General features: G+C 37.4%; 1 protein-coding gene across 5 annotated transcripts in view; it reads right to left on the bottom strand.

Annotated features, from left to right (window-relative positions):
• The window catches only part of LOC101742023 (protein PALS1), a 185597-nt gene that overhangs the window by 67560 nt on the left and 99002 nt on the right, over positions 1-19035 (bottom strand). For 2 of the 5 annotated variants that reach the window (XM_038017128.2, XM_038017130.2), the window contains exons 6-8: positions 7514-7620; positions 4121-4740; positions 783-911 (exon numbers count right to left, since the gene is read on the bottom strand). In XM_038017128.2, the coding sequence (XP_037873056.1) occupies positions 783-911; positions 4121-4740; positions 7514-7620 (856 nt within the window). The remainder of the gene's footprint in view (positions 1-782; positions 912-4120; positions 4741-7513; positions 7621-19035) is intronic. The other 3 variants (XM_038017129.2, XM_038017132.1, XM_038017133.1) reach the window with 3 other exon arrangements.

The raw sequence follows: 19035 nt of genomic DNA, 5'->3' as shown, positions 1-19035 counted from the left end.
TCTCCACTTTTTCTATCACGGATATTAGTTTATTTGAAAAGTGAAGCGATCGTATCTCCTGTCCGGATCCCCTTTCGACTTTACACCACACACACACACACACACACACACAAGTGTTTGAAAATGTATTTTATAAATTAACTCGTGTACGGAACCTAATCGTTATCCTTTGATGAACACATTGTTTACGTCTTCCTGTACGCCGGGCCTCTAGTCATTGACTAATTATACGTACCTAAACGTACCATGTCAGACGTACGTATCACACGTCAGTAGGCCACTGATATTCAGGGTTGTATTAAGCCTTATCCCTAAAACGACTTCCACGTTAGAGAAATAAATAACTAGGAACAAATCACGCCCGGTCATCAGGTATATACCGCTGATGTCTACTAATATACTATCACGTATATGATAGGTAGGATAGATAGGATACAACGTACCCGAATCCGCTTCCATTGGAACAGGGATTTCCAAACTATTCTTCGCAATAGACCAGTTTTTCGAAATTAATTTCGATACCTCACACCACATAAACAAATAACGTTACATATCCTAATGTGTATTTTTTTTTCTTTTCTTATTCATACAAAATACTTACCTGTTCAAAAACTTAAAGATATCAGTTAAGTTACAAATATCAGTTGGTACTTTCAAGATAGGTACTGTATTAGTTTGTTCACGTAACACAACTTATACAAGATCTTCAACGTTCAAAATCAGTTTTCATATAGATGGATCCATGGAAAATCGCACGAAAAAAGCCTTGAAAAAACGCTTACCTGATACTTCTTTATAGAGTCCACTTGGTCTTTAGAGACATCATGGGCAGGAGGTCGAGGAGGGGCGTCCCTGGCTACCTCACGAGGGGGCACAGCCGGAGCCGCAGTTTTAGCTGTGCCATTGACCTGCTGGAAAACGTTTAATCATCAGTCCTGCCCTACATTTAGCACCATTGAGTGGGTAGTATATTTTTAATTAAAGGTGGGTAGAAATTTTTCTTATAATTAGCAAACCGAAGATATCTGATGGTAAATCTTTTACTAAATACTTCAATTACATTACCGTAATTACTATTGTACATTGCATCAATTTAGTAAAACTACTAGCGCGCTATATACTGTACGTTGGAGTACCATAAAAAAACCAAGAACATTGTTTTTTTTTTGCATTTGAAGCTTTACCACTATCGTATTTAGTAACAAAATAAATGAATTAGTAAGATTTGTAAGTAAATCAACTAGAGTAGGTATCTTTTACTAAAGCTTACATTAAACTATTTTATTACTACCCACATTATAAAAAAATAATTATTTTAGAAACATTTATAAAATAATACAATATTATTTAACAATATTTATACATATGACCATAAAAAAAATCACTATTATTAACATATATCACTACTTGCAATATACCTGCTTAAACTATAATAATACATCAAGGGACATAAATAATAGTTGGAGTGTATAGTTTATCCAAATTCCCCGGACAATCGCGAGCATCATTTCAATTGCGGACCCATAAGATCCATAGACACATCACAGTCTGTACGGCTATTCATCAGAAAGCACGGTTGGAAAGCCCCGACCAGTTCGAACTAATTACTAATTCCTCGTCATCTATCAGCCTTCTCCTATCCTCCACCTTAATTCTTTTTTTGAGTACTGGTTGCAAAGAATGCTATAAACCCGCGAGAACTTTCCAGAACTTAGCCTATTTTATCCACGGGAGTTACTCATTCAGGTCTTACGGTGAGACTATTATTATACCTCAACCTAATATCTCAAGATCTTAGACTACAATAATAATAGCTTAATGTCTGAACATGAAATCGAAATCTGAATTAGAACAAATTAGAATATTTGATTTTTTTTTAATTCAAAGGCGGGTAGATGAATTTGGAAGATGCCCTAACTACTATCAGGGAGTATTTGAAAATTGAATTTCTATGAATGTTTAGAGTTTCAATTGTAAACTGCATTGATTTTCATTCTTTACGAAAAAATATCTTCAAAGGTAAAATTTCCTCTACTGTGAAATTTCTTAGTTAACACGATACACACCGTTGATGAATACATAAGAACATGCATTTTTTATAAAACACTTTCATTTATAAAAAAATATTCAGATATTTTTAAATACCAACTACGTAACACAAATAAAAGTATCTCAATCTACGACCCGAGACAAGCAATTTTAAAACTACACAATTAATCAAATGCGATATCAAACCCTTTACAGAAACAGCCAAAGTCAACCACCAGACTCTCTGTATAATCCTCTCAGTTCATAGCATCCGTCAGCAATAAAATCCACAAATCTAAGGAACCGTAGTCAGAAAAGTTTTAGGTGCAGAAGCAAATGTTTCGTGATGTTATTAATGATTGTTGATTATATTGTTGCGTATGATTTTTGTCACTATCCTTATTTTAAACTAGCGTAAACCTGGTCACGCATCGCGAAATGCGAAATGTTATGTGCATTAATTTATTTTTTTCACTAACCGAGCGGCTTGTTTCATTTCATTAAATCCTTTTGTCTTTATTTATTTTAAAGAGTGCTATAACGTAATGGCTTTGCCACTCCTTAACATCCATCACATGTATAAAACGAAGCAGTATATTTACAATACAATAAAAGTCAAAAATGTCTTTTGTTGATAGTACGTTGTTTTTTTTGAAACTACCCGCTTCATAAAAACTTTTTTTATTGTCTTCAAAATCACAGGCGCTTAAATATTAATTTACCAATATATTAACTGAAGCGAAACCGAAAACTGTAGAAAGATTCAAAACAATCGGATATACGAAGTTCTTGTGATGGTCGACCAAATGGTCGAATCAGGTCCTAGGTTTCTAATTCGCCAGTTGCTAGCAATTTCGTGTCATCAGCGTATCTGATACTGAATACCGAACCCAAAGAATCCAAGAAACGACGAACCTCAAAGATCTTAACACCACCAGTGCAAATTCGGCGGTTTTGGTCGTAGCAGGCCTGTAGAATCTTATGTCGATAACGGTACAATAAGATGAGCGATTGGATGCATCCCTAAAGCGCTTCATTTCTGAATCAGAAGGATCAGAAAGTCATTTAGTCCAATAAAACAATCAACAATTTCTGAGATATAGATTTGAGGACTTGATTAGGTGTTACACCTAATCTTGCAAGCATTTGCATTGACGACCTCTGATCACAGAATTTCATGGAGGGGAGTTCATTCCAAAAAGGAATGGTTCTTGGCACAAACTATTTCTGAAAGCGGACGAATAGCAGCGGTGCCAGGTAGTTTGGATGAACTCGTCTTCAGGGCAGGAAGAGCAATGGTAAAAACGACATGACGTAATCGATCGGATGTATGTAGATGAAAGTATGGTGTAGCTTATTTCAGCCACGAAATTACTTTAGTACATGATTTCTCAATAAAGGTATTATTTAAAACAAGATATTTAAGCCGGTCGTTCGGGCGAGGCTTGGGGGAAGCCTGTGTCCAGCGATGGACGTTTATGGACTGAAGAATAGGATTTAAAGTGTATATCTAAATAATATGGTAAACATTTTTTTAAGTTCAGAAAGATATAACTAGATGGCGCTGCACAGTCATAAAATAAAATACTTTCTCGATAGTTATTGCGGTATTACTAACTATTTAAATATGTATGTATTTGTCCACCAAAGTTTTCTCTCAGCAGACAACCGGCGCTTTCTATTTAATTAGAATGATTAATACATAAAATGGTATTTCCTGAATTACATTATATGGCTTTTATTACTCATTATATTTTATCGGACTGTGAATATTACACAACCAACTACGTGCTATTACTACGTGCAATTTCATTTGTTTAATTTAAATATTACCACTTGAAAAACCTAACAAAATTCACAAAGATTCAAAGAATATTAATTTGCTTTTGCCAAAGACGAAGAAGTTAGCTGATCTCCTATATGAACTTCAAAGCGTTTTGTTATAATCCAAATCGCCCTCCCACCACAATCATGCAATTAAATTGTTAGTAAAAGTTCCCGCTATATTAGTAGATGAACTGAACTGTTATGACCCTTGAACCCGGACGGGTGACCAGAATGAATCCCATGCGGTGCACGGTGTGCCCGTTACCTGAAAAGCGACGCTCTTTCTGTCCACGGTTCCTGGATATTTTGGGGTTGTTTTCACGATTTGCACGAAGGTATCTGGTACGTCGACGGCCACCTCCCTCCCGAGCAGTACCGGCGTCGTATCGAACCCTGGAGGCAGCTTGTAAGACGCGTACAGCGCCTCTCTAATCAGTACCGTGTCAGTTCTAGCGGAGTACGAGACCCCTTCTCTGCAATCGAGCAACGAATCGTCCTCGCTCGATATGAGGAGTTGTATTTTTTGTTCGCTCGCATCAGATCTGTCAGAGTCGCCGCATTTGGCTGTCTCTGCGGAGCCCTTGCTTTTTTTGCTTCCAAAACTGGCCCCCGAACCTTCGGAACTCTGGGGCAGGGACAATAACTCGATAGCGTTCTTGAACGAACCCGAGTTATCGGAGCTGGGCCCTGAGAGATCGAGGGTCTGAACTGTGCTTTGTTTACTGCCGAAACTGGTGCCGGAGCCGCCGGAGGAGAGGAGGGGATCCTCGTCCCGGCACGGACGGAGACGTACCTGGGGGGGCCGCGGCGGCGGGTACCGGGGGGGAGTTTTGTTCCGAGCGATGAAACTGTCCGGCACATCCACCGCCATCTCGCGGTGGGGACCTGGAATGAAGAAAAATAAATAAAAAAATAAATTTGTAAATTGTAATATATTATATTATTTACTGGTGGTAGGACCTCTTGCCAGTCTGCACGGGTAGGCACCACTACCCTGCCTATTTCTGCTGTGAAGCAGTAATGTGTTTCGTTTCGAAGGCTGGGGCAGCCGTTGTAACTATACTGAGACCTTAGAACTTATATCTCAAGGTGGGTGGGTGGGTATCTTTTTTTTTTATTGCTTAGGTGTGTGGACGAGCTCACAGCCTGGTGTTAAGTGGTTACTGGAGCCCATGGACATCTACAACGTAAATGCGCCACCATTACTCATTGACATTAAATACATAATTCGCAATGGAAAAATTGAAACAAAAAAAAATCAGTGATTAATGCCTCTCTTTATAACTCATATTTGCCTGTTAAATAGTATCAGCCAATCGAGTTTTGAATACTGTACGTCCTTGCACTGTATATTGTTAGAATGTTTCGATAAAATACGTTATCAGATAAGCTGTTCTGCAATTATGTATATTTGTCCATTCACATATTTCGAAGTCGCTTAGTCTGATTGTGTGGAGTGTAAGAGGATGTCCTTAACTTAAAAAAGTATATATGCATCAGGTTGACCTCCTTGTACATCGGTCTGTCATAGTCAATGTCAAAGGCAGTCATATCGCTGCCTACGGCAAAATATTCAGTACAGTTCAAGACTTTTCAATCACTTTAATGGATTTTGATGATCATAGCCTATTTTCCCCGGTGATTCAGCGTTGAGGATTCATACGGGTAGATACTACTATCTTGAAAGATGCGGTTAATTCATTCCAACCTTGCGGAACTCCTACTCGCGCTTCTGCCTTAAAATGTATCCTTGGTAGCAGTAAAGCGATTTCAAAATGACGCATTTCATTCAACAAACAACCAGTGACTTAGGAGTACACTGAATACATCTAAACAAAAAACATATTAATTACATTTATTTTCCTTATTTTTTGTTTCATTGTCTGACAAAGTGTAAGGTCACGATAACTTGTATTTCAATTAGACGTAATAAAAATATGTAATAAAAATATGATTTCATAAATTCAAACAAAACAAATAATATTTGTAATTAATAGAATCTCAGGTCTTCTTTTATAATAAGATTCAGGGTTTTTTTTCCTACCTATGCTGATAACCTTGAGAGGCTATTTCAGCTTCCCCTTGACGTGTAGGTAAGCTCACGGGGCTCAAACCGGGAGTGTTGCTAACACTGGGCCTAGCAAGAACAGTGCTTCGCAGAATCTACCACTGGATCAGAAACGCGACCCACTGAGAAGATCCGGCGAAAAACTCAGTGGACAGAGGGAAGTAGAATATTTTGTTGCAACGCATTTCATGGTAGTTTCATCAAAACCTGTCAAGTAGTTTTTGCGTGAATGGTTAACAAACACCAATCAATAATAATATGTATAAGAGTATTGTAACTATATATGTATATAATTACTTGCAACTACTATATGAGATTGTATAAAATTAATTCGAGGCTAATTACCAGAGGTCGCTGTTTCAAATTGGCTTGCAAAAAACGCCTAATTCTATAGCTTCACAAATAACTAATTCTATAGCGTCCTGTCACGGTCGCCGGTAACTTTTTTTTTTCGAATTATATTATTCTCCGCTTTATTTGAAAGTAGGTTAACATAGAATATAAGGAATGTTTCATACATCACAGTGATGTCAAATATGGTTTTTGACGAACTAAAATAACAAGCTAATAATGTTTTAGGATTTAAATCAGTCCATTTCTAAAATCAATTTCGTTACTTTGATTTATTATCTATGTATATAAAAATGAATTGCTGTTCGTTAGTCTCGTTAAAACAACAAGAAGGGCTGGACAGATTTGGCTAATTTTGGTCTTAAATTATTTTTGGAAGTCCAGAGAAGGTTTAAAAGGTAGATAAATATGAAAATGCTCGGAATTAAATAAAACTAACAATTTTGTTTTCCCTTTGATGTGTCCCCCGTCGGACGGATTCCTTTTATTTGTTTTAAGTTTATTTTATACAAAAGTTTAGGTCTTTTATTTATCGATTGAGGCACTACAAAGTCTGCCGAGTCAGCAAGTTATAATATATAATATAAATTAGAACCACGTCAGAGGCACCATGAAATGTGATACGCGATTTTCAACTATAAGGCCTCCGCATAGCATCATTACTATGTATCTCAGCAGTACTAAGTCAGGCAGCATTCGGCCTATGCTATACGTTAATAGGTCCGACACCTAAGTCAATCTTATTCTCATTATGGTGAAGTATAAATATTTGACGAATGAATTTAAACATTCTCAATCTTCCAAAACCGCGAAGATATTCTTATCGTAGATTGTATGAGACAAATCCGAGATATTCTTGTTCTTCTTGCCTTTATACCACTACGTGAAGTCGGCTTGGATTCTCCTCAATTTCCATTCAGGTCTATCATACGTCATCTCTGCACACAGACCCTTCTGTGGCATATCCTCTATTTCACACAATCCCTCCAAGTCTTTTTACGTTCACACCTCACATTACCATCTACAAGTGCAAAGTAAGCACGAGATATAATCCCTAGTTTTTTTTTTAAATGGCGGGTCTACTCTATCTACTACTATCAGGCGATTCTAGCCACTGCGCACCTAGAGTCTTGAGGTCGCCACTTCTAGTGAAAGTTAAAAACGATCCTTCTTAGAAGGGACTCAGTGCACTTGTAACTGCTAACATCTGGTGAAGTGTTTTAATGAAACTTTACTAACCGGTATCAGAAGAAAGCGAGAGCATCTCTTTGTCGTCATCCGGGGGCGGGCGTTTCTCCTCCTCAGCGCCCAGCACCACGATGCTGGAGCCGGATCGTCTTCGGGGCCTGGAAATTAATGGCATATTTATGTTACTTCACTTATAATGTTGCTTATTACTAAGATTTACAACTTTACATTTACACTAATTACAAGATAAGTAAATCAATGAAGGTAATAATTATAATTATTGAAGATAGATTGATTGGTTAATTGATTCAATGATGAAATGTTGCTTATTGTTATAAAAATTATGGTCTTGTCTACGAAGGCATTGTAGTTAATGGTTAATGGTAGGTAGCGGCTTGGCTCTGCCCCTGGCATTGCTGACGTCCATGAGCGACGGTGACCACTTACCATCAGATGGGTTGTATGCTCGTCTGCATACAACGGCAATAAAATAAAGTTGATAACTTTGTAAAGTAGTTATGATTTTATTTTTATCAATAAAAAAATCATAATAAAAAATGTAGGTATACCCGAATAATTATTTTCTTTATACTTCGAATAGAACCTAAAATTAATATTTTTATAATAATGAACTTCGTTCCAATCCGGTGTCCCACGACACCACGCATCTTTTTTAATTATTTGATGGGAGGGGGAAGAAACTCATCCGCTGCGCCATCCAGACTAGAGTGATATAGACCATGAAGATATAGAACTGACAACTGAATAATTAAAATCTTATATTTTTTTATCGCCATTGTATGGAGACGAGCGTACGGTACATCTGACGGTGAGTGGTTACTGTCGCTCATGGACGTCAGCAATGCCAGGGGCAGAGCCAAACCAATGCCTAATAAAGCCACTGCCTTAATTGAATTTATAAACAGAAGAAAAAATACTTGATGCTTATCTATATATTAATACGTGAAGCAAAAACTTTGTACCCCTATAAGTTATAGTTACGAAAATTGCGCGGACGGAGGAGTATGAAATTTCCCACATTTATAGAGAATATAGAGAAGGAGTGCAGAATGTTAATAGTTTTTTAAATTATGCATAAAAAAATACATTAAATCAATAAAAAAAAACATTAAACACATTACCATGTACTTGACACGCGTGTGTGTGTCTAGTCACATACTATTTGTTTATTGTCAAACTGTTCTTATGGCTGTCTGTGGTCAAATTGAGAATAGATTAATTAATGTTTGGATTTATTAACATTTATCTAAAGTGTAGTCTCGGTGAAATCTGTGAAAGAAGTATTTGTATTGAAGAAAGAAGTATTGAAGTAGTCTTTGACAATAGAATCATAATAGTGTACAAACTTATAATTTCAATTAATTAAATTCGAATTTCGACTACCACTAGTAAATGTAAATAGTTGAAATTTAAGTAGCTGAAGGCAGTACAATAAAAACTTTTTACGTAATTCGTGATTACATTATTGCTTTGCTTCTCCAACATAGCACAGTAAAATACCGATATAGATATTTAGTGGACAGAGAAAGTCGTGGAGAACACCTCTTAAGATTGATTTAGTTAGTGTACACTCAGATTGGTTTCCCTCGTAAAATCTTTCAAGTAAGATAAAAAAAAATAGATAACACTATCCATTAATACTTGAGAACGTGGTCACACTGTCAATGTCAATGTGGTCACACTGTGGCTTCTGATCTCTCAATACAATGCAAACAGATGCTTTGTTCAAACGTTGTTCACACAATATGAACCCAGAATGTCTTTCTCTCAATAATATCACACTCTTTGAACAGACTCTGGGCGCAGTATTAAAAGTCTGCTTCAATAGATTCTCTGGAAATGTGACGTAATTGTTTTTGCTTTTAAAATATACAAAATACGGAGCATACTACCAAATTTTACAGTACTGTACACAATCTGAGTTAGAGAGCACTTTGGCTGCGTCCTTGTTATTGTTAATGTCCATGAGCGACGGCGACTTACCGTCAGATGGGCTGTATACTCGTCTGTCTACAAAGCCAATAAAATAACTCAACTGAAACTCACTCTGTCGTGATTGGACAGAAAAGCTGCGGTTATAAAAGATAGTATAAGCATTTAACTAACACAATAACTTTATTATAGTTTATTTTCTGTGGTTTATTTTCTAGGCGACGAATGAGATGAAAATGCAAGTAATATTGCGATGCTAAGTCTTGGGGCCAGAATTGTCTCAGAAGGTCTATATATTTTTTCGAGTGTCCGCCTAATTATATTTCTACTACCAAAACGGCTTGATGTATTTAAACATTATTTCAATATGGCGTCCGTGAAAAAAAAAAAAATTAATATTTTTATTTTTTATTCGACGATTTTCAAATTTGACATGCCCATCAGTCACTGTAATTAAACTACTATAACTAAATACAAAAAAAGTTGGTACGTAATCAGATTTTTCTATTTTCCGTTGTTATTGTTACGTTATTTTGTTACTTCTATGGTTCATAAAAGCAGCGAACCGCGTCGTCACGCGCACCTAACTTGTCACACTTTATGTATCATACGTAGATTCCGAAATGTTTTGATTCGTCGATATATTTTTGGTTTTTTTTTTCTCATCTTCTAGAGACTGATAGTCCCCTTGAAGTTCCTTAATTAAACAGAAGAAAAAAACCAAGATGCTTATAAATGTAAATAGTTGAAATTTAAGTATCTGAAGTATATATAGTATAAGTATATAGAGAGTCCGCGCGGGTAGGTACCACCACCCCGCCTATTTCTGCGGAGAAGCAGTAAATGCGTTTCGGTTTGAATGGTGGGGCAGCCGTGTAACTATACTTGAGAACTTAGAACTTATAACTCAAGGTGGGTGGCGCATTTACGTTGTGGATGTCTATGGGTTCCAGTAACCACCTAACATCAGGTGGGCTGTAAGCTCGTCCACCCAACTAAGCAATAAATAAAAAATGCAGACACTATTGCCTTCTTGATTTTCACTCACCATCAGAGCGAATACATTAACATTTAGATCTAGATTCGTCTGTTAAGAAAATAGGATGAAAATAACTCGATCGAGTCGACAAATAATCAATCGAGTAGCACCGTTCCGATTATATCCAGAGGCATTGTCAAACAAAGCGAATGATTATACTAAATGATGAAATGTGAACAGCTGAGAGTAAGGGTTCGTTCGGCGGCTGAGATATTTTGTATCGATCGTTCGAGAAACCATATCGCCACGAAATAGAAACTAGAATTTAATCTTGAGCTCGACGAACGAGGTTTCATTACGCCACACTAACATACTGTAGTCATATTATAGATATGAAACGATATTAAAAAGTAAACCCGAATCCATTATAACTTAAATATCGTGTGAAAATAATATCTCGGCATCACGAACCAAAAGTCAGATGTTTGATTCAAAAGAATACGTTCAAATTCCTTAATAGATTTCTGTATTTTTTTAGCTAAGGTGGTCAGCGGCTTGGCTCTGCCCCTGGCATTGCTGAAGTCCGTGGGCGACGGTAAGCAGTCACAATCAGGTGGGCCATATGCTCGTCTGCCTACAAGAACAATGAAAAAAAAACTAAAATTGCAAATATTGCAAATTCGCCTACAAGTTAACATTACGTGCGAATCTAAAAATTACTGAATCGATCTAAAATTAAGGTTGACAATACAAAAAAAGGGTCAGCAGATATCATCGCGCGACAACCCTCCCATATAGGCCGGTAATATATCTAGTATAGGCTTTAGGAGACTCAATGTGTCCGTAACCTTATTTTTATTGTGAGCCCGATGTATGGCCGACTCACATCGTGGATATAAAACGCACGGTCTACTGTGTGGTACAAAACACAAGCGTTTGGTAGCTTTGTAATGAAATTTAATATTAATTATAAATCCGTAGGAATAAAGACTGAATTGTTGATATGGACGGATGATTTGGTCAATGCTGTGAGAAAGAAATCTAGGCATCCGTTGAAGACCGTAAGCAATGCTAACACATTAGAATTAATAAATTTACTTTCAAATTTAGATGCCTTAAGGTTCAAAACACTACGTTTTCCTGTAGCACCTGATATTTCCTAGTAGCTAGTCTGAAATTTCCTGATAAACTAATTCAAGTGATCCAATTTACTCGTGAACCCGTTAAAGTTATAAAATAGTTATAATACGACCATTAAATAAGTATGTAATTCAATTGATAATATTTTCAGTTATTTGGAAATCAATTAATATGGGCTTGATGAAATAAAGAGAGGATGACAAATCAAACGTAGAGCCACAAATGCACGTACCTGTTTTGTTACTTTGTTACGAACATTCTAATTCATTTTAAAAACAATATTCATAACGAAATCAAACTTGATACTTTAACCATAACTAATGATACTCCTATACTACAGAATAGGTTGTTTACGACATAATTTAATATGTCATGTTTAATAATTCAAAAGGATAACAAAAGTACATTTTTTTATAAGGTGAGGTTATAATATTTTTGTGATTATATCATGGGTTTAAAGAGTAGTTATTTGTTCAGAAAAGAAGTCTGATGGATTTTGCTGCAACTATTTCATACGTATTTGAATAGCAAACAAAATGAAAAAACAAAAATTAAATCATACAGCAACTGACGAAAGTGATTATTACTCGTAGTACTTTTAACATTATCAGTGTTCGTCGGCCATCTGACAAGCACTCAAAAAGCCAATTAACACTATTTACATGATTTCTAATTTCCAAATTAAGCATCGGAATTGAAAGAAGAAGAAAAATCTTCTTCTTCCTACTTTGCCTGGTCTTCGGCATCCTTATGGGTGAGGTTATTCTCCTCCATATCCATACAAATATAAAAGAATATAAAAATATTTCAAAACTCTCTCCAATTTTATGCATTGCACCGCGGAACCGGACGCAATATTCCTAATACGAGCGACTAACATAAAATCCTTACTAGTCTGCCCCGAGTCAAGCAGAACTCCGTATCCATTCTATGACACAAATATCAAGACTAGCACGAATTTCGGAGTCGACAGAGACATGCTTTCGTTAATACAACCTACTGTTTGATTTAACTTCAAATGAGGACTCGTTAAGCACATTTTCTTTGATCTCTAAGGCATTTTTTTATTGCTTAAATGGGTGGACGAGCTCACAGCCCACCTGGTGTTAAATGGTTACTGGAGCTGGAGACATCTACAATGTAAATGCGCCACCCATCTTGCGATATAAGTTCTAAGGTCTCAGTATAGTTACAACGGCTGCCCAACCCTTCAAACCGAAACGCATTACTGCTTCACGGCAAACATAGGCGGGGTGCTGATACCCGTGTGGACTCACAAGAGGTCCTACCACCAGTAAACTGATTCCAGATCAACTGATTATACATAGTAGGTCTGTCTTTACTTTTAGCATATGCGACATAATTTGCAAAGTCGCACACTCATTACGAATACTCCAGGCTCTTATCCATTAGGCCACGGTCGCGTCGCAATGAATTTCTAGAAGCCATACGAAGGGTGGCAGGCAGCCAAACGTAACGGCTGCCACTAAAATTATAATATAACTACAATTATTTGATCGTTTCTTGGTGCTACAGTCGCAGTTATAGAACATGTCCCTCAATAAAAAGGCTTAAGATTATTTTACCAGCGTAGTGCCAACGCCAACCGGCATTTAATGACTGATGGTTAGGCGTACTGTATTGTGAGCCCGTATGGGTGTGTAGGTGATACCATCCTTCCTGTTTCCTTTTTTTTTTATTTCTTAGATGGGCGGACGAGCTCACAGCCCACCTGGTGCTAAGTGGTTACTGGAGCCCATAAACATCTACGACGTAAATGCGCCACCCACCTTGAGATATAAGTTCTAAGGTCTCAAGTATAGTTACAACGGCTGCCCGACCCTTCAAACCGAAACGCATTACTGCTTCACGGCAGAAATATGCAGGGTGCTGGTACCTACCCGCGCGGATTCACAAGAGGTCCTACCTCCAGTAAAAGTAGTCTGCCGTAAAGTAGTCATGAATTCCGATTGGGAGGATGAAACAGACATTACAATACAATTGACACTTCCACCTTATTCATGACTAAATTGGGAGGCGGCAATCACTATGTGACACCTACAATCTGTAAATAGCTTTTAGTTTAATATATTCATGATCCAGCATTTAATTAGGTTATGACTATTGTTTTTTGTTCACCTTGCATCATTATGAGATTACCCTCGCATATTTTTCTGCATACCCCCCGGATTTCTACATTAACTGCTCATGATACATTTCCAGTAGATATATTTATATTATATGCGGGATATTATGTTTTTGTTCTGGCGATAATGGAATCGAGTGCATCGCACGGAACAATCGAATGAAAACTTATCGATTTGCGGTCACCGAGGCCGGTCACCATTGTTTACTTATCGCTAACAATTTCATTTATTTAATGACACGCATCATTAATTACTGCAATATCGGAACAAAACGGCAGACGAGCTAATGATGGGTACTCGTTTTGTGACGTAGGTACCACAGGAATCTGGAATGAACCTTTCCACCTCATCATAGTGTTTTAGCAGCATTGTGAAAGATTACGGTAGAAGCTATTCTCTGCCTATAGTATTACCGATGTCAATTACCCGATTCCGTGACTCCACCTGACTTCGAAAAATTTATAAAACCCATTATTAGGTTTAGAATCATATAATATCGTCGGATATCCCTTTTTTATATTCCAAACAAGTATTGTCTTATCCGGAAGTCTACATTGTAAAGCTGCTGTCCTGATTATACCACTGGCGCAAGATCGCAATGCGCCCTGCCAAATCCAAATTAAACCGGAAAAAAGTGTTATGTACGTGGAATCCAAACAAACCGATCAAAATCTAGAACACACTGGTGGTAAGTTTTACTAGTGGTAGCACCTCCTGTGAGTCCGCGCGGGTAGGTACCACCACCCTGCCTATTTCTGCCGTGAAGCAGTAATGCGTTTCGGTTTAAAGGGTGGGGCAGCCGTTGTAACTATACTTGAAACCTTAGAACTTATATCTCAAGATGGGTGGCGCATATACGTGTAGATGTTTATGGGCTCCAGTAACCACTTAACACCAGGTGGACTGTAAGATCGTCCACCCACATCAGAAAAAAAAACACAACAGATGTTAGGTACTCTTTATAAATGATATTGTTGTATCTTATTATCTTTATAAATGATAGAAATGTGGAACTCCCAACTTTTTCACGTTATTCCTTTTTTTTTTTTTGCTAGATGAGTGGACGAGCTCACAGCCCACCTGGTGTTAAGTGGTTACTGGAGCCCATAGACATTTACGACGTAAATGCGCCACCCACCTTGAGATATAAGTTCTATGGTCTCAAGTATAGTTACAACGGCTGCCCCACCCTTCAAACCGAAACGCATTACTGCTTCACGGCAGAATTAGGCAGGGTGGTGGTACCCACCCGCGCGGACTCACAAGAGGTCGTACCACCAGTAAAACTAAACGTATTCCAAGGAAAACTAAATGTTTGAGATTCATTTTACAATTTCAAATGTTCCGTATAGTTAGTTTGCTTGGTCACGGATCACACAGGCAGGTAGGTACGTCGGGGTATCAAGTGCGAGTATCTCGTTTAACAATGTGAGCACTATCTGCGATGCCGGAGAATGAAATGGGTCAAGTGACAATAGCGCTTCTTTGGCACCTGACGGACGTTAGCATAGGGTTACCTGAGAATATACTTATTTATTGAACCCCCATTCAGTTTTCATGACAATTCCTTAGTTTGAACGTCAGCAGTTACGATAAATTTATCTTTTTCTTCATGTAAGCAATTAAAAAAAAACTAAAATCTTTGTATACGTATGTATTTAAAGGTATTTAAGTATTTATATTATACAAGTTCCTGGTTCGCATAGTAGAAGGAATCCCATATTGGAGTTCGATGATCGTGTGTGATCTATCAACGATTACGTATGTAGTAACAACTAGTGGTTCCGCAGTAGTCGAAATTATAATTAATTGAAATTTTAATTTTGAACATTATTATGGTTCTATTGTCAAAGACTTTACTTCTAATATAAAATCACAGATTTCGCCAAGACTACACTATAGAGAAATAATATTAAAGATAAACTATAATAACCTATTCTCAATTTGACAAACAGACTCTAAGCAATAACAAAAATTTTACACTAAACAAAGAGTATTCATATGTCTGTGTGTGTGTTAAATACATGGTGGTGTGTGTAATGTTTTTTTATTGATTTAATGTATTATTAATGCATAATTTAAATAAAATATTAGCATTCTGCACTGCTTCTCTATAAGTGTAGGAAATTTCATGCGCCTTCGTCCGCGCAATTTTCGTAAAAAGGGGTACAAAGTTTTTGCTTCACGTATTAATATATAGATGAAGCAAAAAAGACCTTCGAATAAGAATACTTGAATATCTGGAACCGTATAAATTAAAATACTTCTGGCTCTATATTCGACTTCGTGTATGTTTGTTATTTTGTTCCTGATTGGATATCACGGATTTAACAACACCGGCAAGTTTTTTTCCACCGCTTCAGATCACCAGTCACTCGGTCTATTAGCGTTCGTAATGAGCCTGAACATACAAATGATCAGAAACGCAATTCAGATTGTGTAATTTAGATCTCTCATTGTTTAATTTAGATTGATAAGTTAACGCGGTATATTTTTTACTAGCTTTTGCCCGCGACTCCGTCCGCGTTGGCATAACGCTAAATTTTACTCCCCACTTCATTTACGTAGAAAGTGAAAATATATTTGAATTGTAAAATGTTAACGAGCTATTTAAACCCTTATTTTGAAACATTCTTTATTGGTACTCCACTTGTATGGGTCTCATGATGTTATATAGCCTATAGCCTTCCTCAATAAATGGGCTATCTAACAGAATTTTTAAAATCGGACCAGTAGTTCCTGAGATTAGCGCGTTCAAACATACAATCTCTTCAGCTTTATAATATTAGTATAGATTGCAATGAAACGTTTTTCAGATTCGATTTTAAGTTTAATAACGCGTATGCAGTTTTTCTCCGCTATAGGTATGTATTAGTCTTGAGAGGCTATTCTGGCTTCAGGGTTATTTGTGACAAGCTCACGGAGCTCAGTCTGAGAGGATTTACTTAAATCTGCCCTAGCTAGAGCAGTGCTTCATTGAATCTACCGAAGGATCGGAATCTTTCGGATCGAAGGATCGGATCGGAATTTTTTTTTTAGGTATGACATACTACTGGTGGCCCGCAGGCCTTTCCAGTTTTACCAGGGCAGGTGGGCGAGCAAGGGCTCAGTCAGGAGGAGTGGGATTTGCTAACAGCTACCCGAGCGCCTCCAAAGGAAACCTAACAACTCAAAAGTAGCTGCCCCGCGAATGAATCTACTACCGGATCGGAATCGCGACCCACAGAAAAGTTAAGCGAGAAACTCAGAGATTTATTTATTTAAAAAATTACTGCCACATCACAAACACTTAACATTGAAAATAACTTAAACTATTTAATTTATGACCTGATGCATGTGACAATAATAGCGTACATAACATTGGCAATTCGTCGGCTTGAAGATGGAATACAATAATTAAAGAAAAAAAGAATACCTAATGAAAACATACATAATGATTATGGAGATTATAAACGTGTAGTTTTAATAAGTCGTATTTTATTAAAAAAAACTTTCTAGCGCTGTGTTCTGAAATGTGGAAAGTGGAAAGCTCTTTCTAAACGCAGTCAAATCAACAACAACAACAATATTTGTTGAATAATGAATTGTTACTTAAATAGCTCTACCGCTGTGAGTAATTATGACATGGCTCATTGGGGACAGGCGAAGCGGCACGTCGGAGATGTGGAACTGACATTGTGTTTTTAAACCTAAATATGTTTTAAATCATTGTGCGAATTTAAGATTCAATGTCAGTTTTAGTTTTATATAACTTATACAGTTTTGGAAAGCACCGTGACTTTTGAAATAAATATGTATCAATATTATTAATGCTACACGGGCTGTGAGATCTTAGAACTCATATTTCAAGGTGCATGGCGGCATTTACGTTGTAGATGTCTATGGGGCCCGGTAGCGACTTAGCACCAGGTGGGCTGTGAGCTCGTCCACCCAACTATGCAATAAAATAATAATAATAATGACCGTGCACAACGATGAACGATCGCAACAAAATAGACCAAATTCGTATCAGCTTGTAGGTGTTTAATAGCGCGGTTTTTTTCCTTCATAACCTTGAGAGGCTATTTCAGCTTCGCCCTAACATGCAGGTGAGCTCACGGGGCTCAAACCGTAGTTTTGCCAACACTGGCCCTAGCAAGAGCAGTGCTTCGCAGAATCTATCACCGGATCGGGAACGAGACCCACTGAGAAGATCCGGCGAGAAACTCAGTGGGCTAAATAACGCGGGAAGGTAACTTGCGTAAAGGTAATGTTGATTATGTATATATACAAAACGTAAACTGTCTTAAGGGTGGTTTAGATGGGCGGGCACAGCTTATACTCAAAATCCTTATTTGGGAGCCAAAATACTTCGATGCGACAAGAAACATTACCGTAAATCACTCCGTAAATACAATTGAAAAGAAACTACTAATGCGACTTCCAACAAGGTTGCGTTAAACGTTTAACGCTCCTGGGGAGGGGGAATAGAAAGAGACAGAGCGAGAGTGAATGCGTGGCACTCGAATGCATGCGCGTAGTATACCTGTTACAGGCCAGCGCGAGCGAAGTATTTAAAAAAAAAGCTATCTATAATTTAAAATATATATAATATAAATGTTATAGATGTTATAACTCTTATACACAGCATTCCCTATTACAAGAGCAATTAGATTTTACGATGAAAAACTACAATAGGTACTATACATCGGAAAAGGAGTTTCCTTCATTCACGTGCACCAAGTTCCCCCCCCCCCTTTTTTTTCGTTTTATTGTTTCGTACAAGTCAGTCATATAAATTATTATAGACTCATATTGTACTCTAAGCCACAAGATTCTAGGTCACAGGTGACAGGTGTACTAAATCATAGTCGTGTTTGTCTATATCTACATCTGTTATTATTGTCTGTCCTTAACGGTACCTAGCGTTTTAGGTAGGCCAACAAAGTTGTGCAGTATCTCACTAACCAAGCTTACCCTCACATTTTATTCCTTTGTGGTACTAATTTTATGCTGCTCATTCCATCTAATAGAATTCGGTTATAAGGACATAACAGAGACGTCTACCGCTAGGAAGTCATTTTGAGTCTTCTTGGAGGCATATGTTATGGCAAAACTGGTGGTAGGACGTATTGTGAGTCCACACGGGTAGGTACCACTACCCTGCCTGTTTCTGCCGTGAAGCAAGAATGCGTTTCGGCTTGAAGGACGGGGCAGCCGTTGTACTGGAAAAACTGAGACCTTAGAACTCATGTCTCAAGGTAGGTGGCGGCATTTACTAGATTATCTACTAGATTTACTAGATAAGCAATAAAAAATAAAAGCTTATTAGGATCAAGTCGGAAAGTACGCTCGAAGATCCAAGGCAAGATTAG

The sequence above is a fragment of the Bombyx mori genome, chromosome 18 (assembly GCF_030269925.1).
Source record: "Bombyx mori chromosome 18, ASM3026992v2".
Classification (NCBI taxonomy): domain Eukaryota; kingdom Metazoa; phylum Arthropoda; class Insecta; order Lepidoptera; family Bombycidae; genus Bombyx; species Bombyx mori.
The sequence above is the reverse complement of the archived record's forward strand: the minus strand, read 5'-3'. Positions and strand labels throughout refer to the sequence as shown.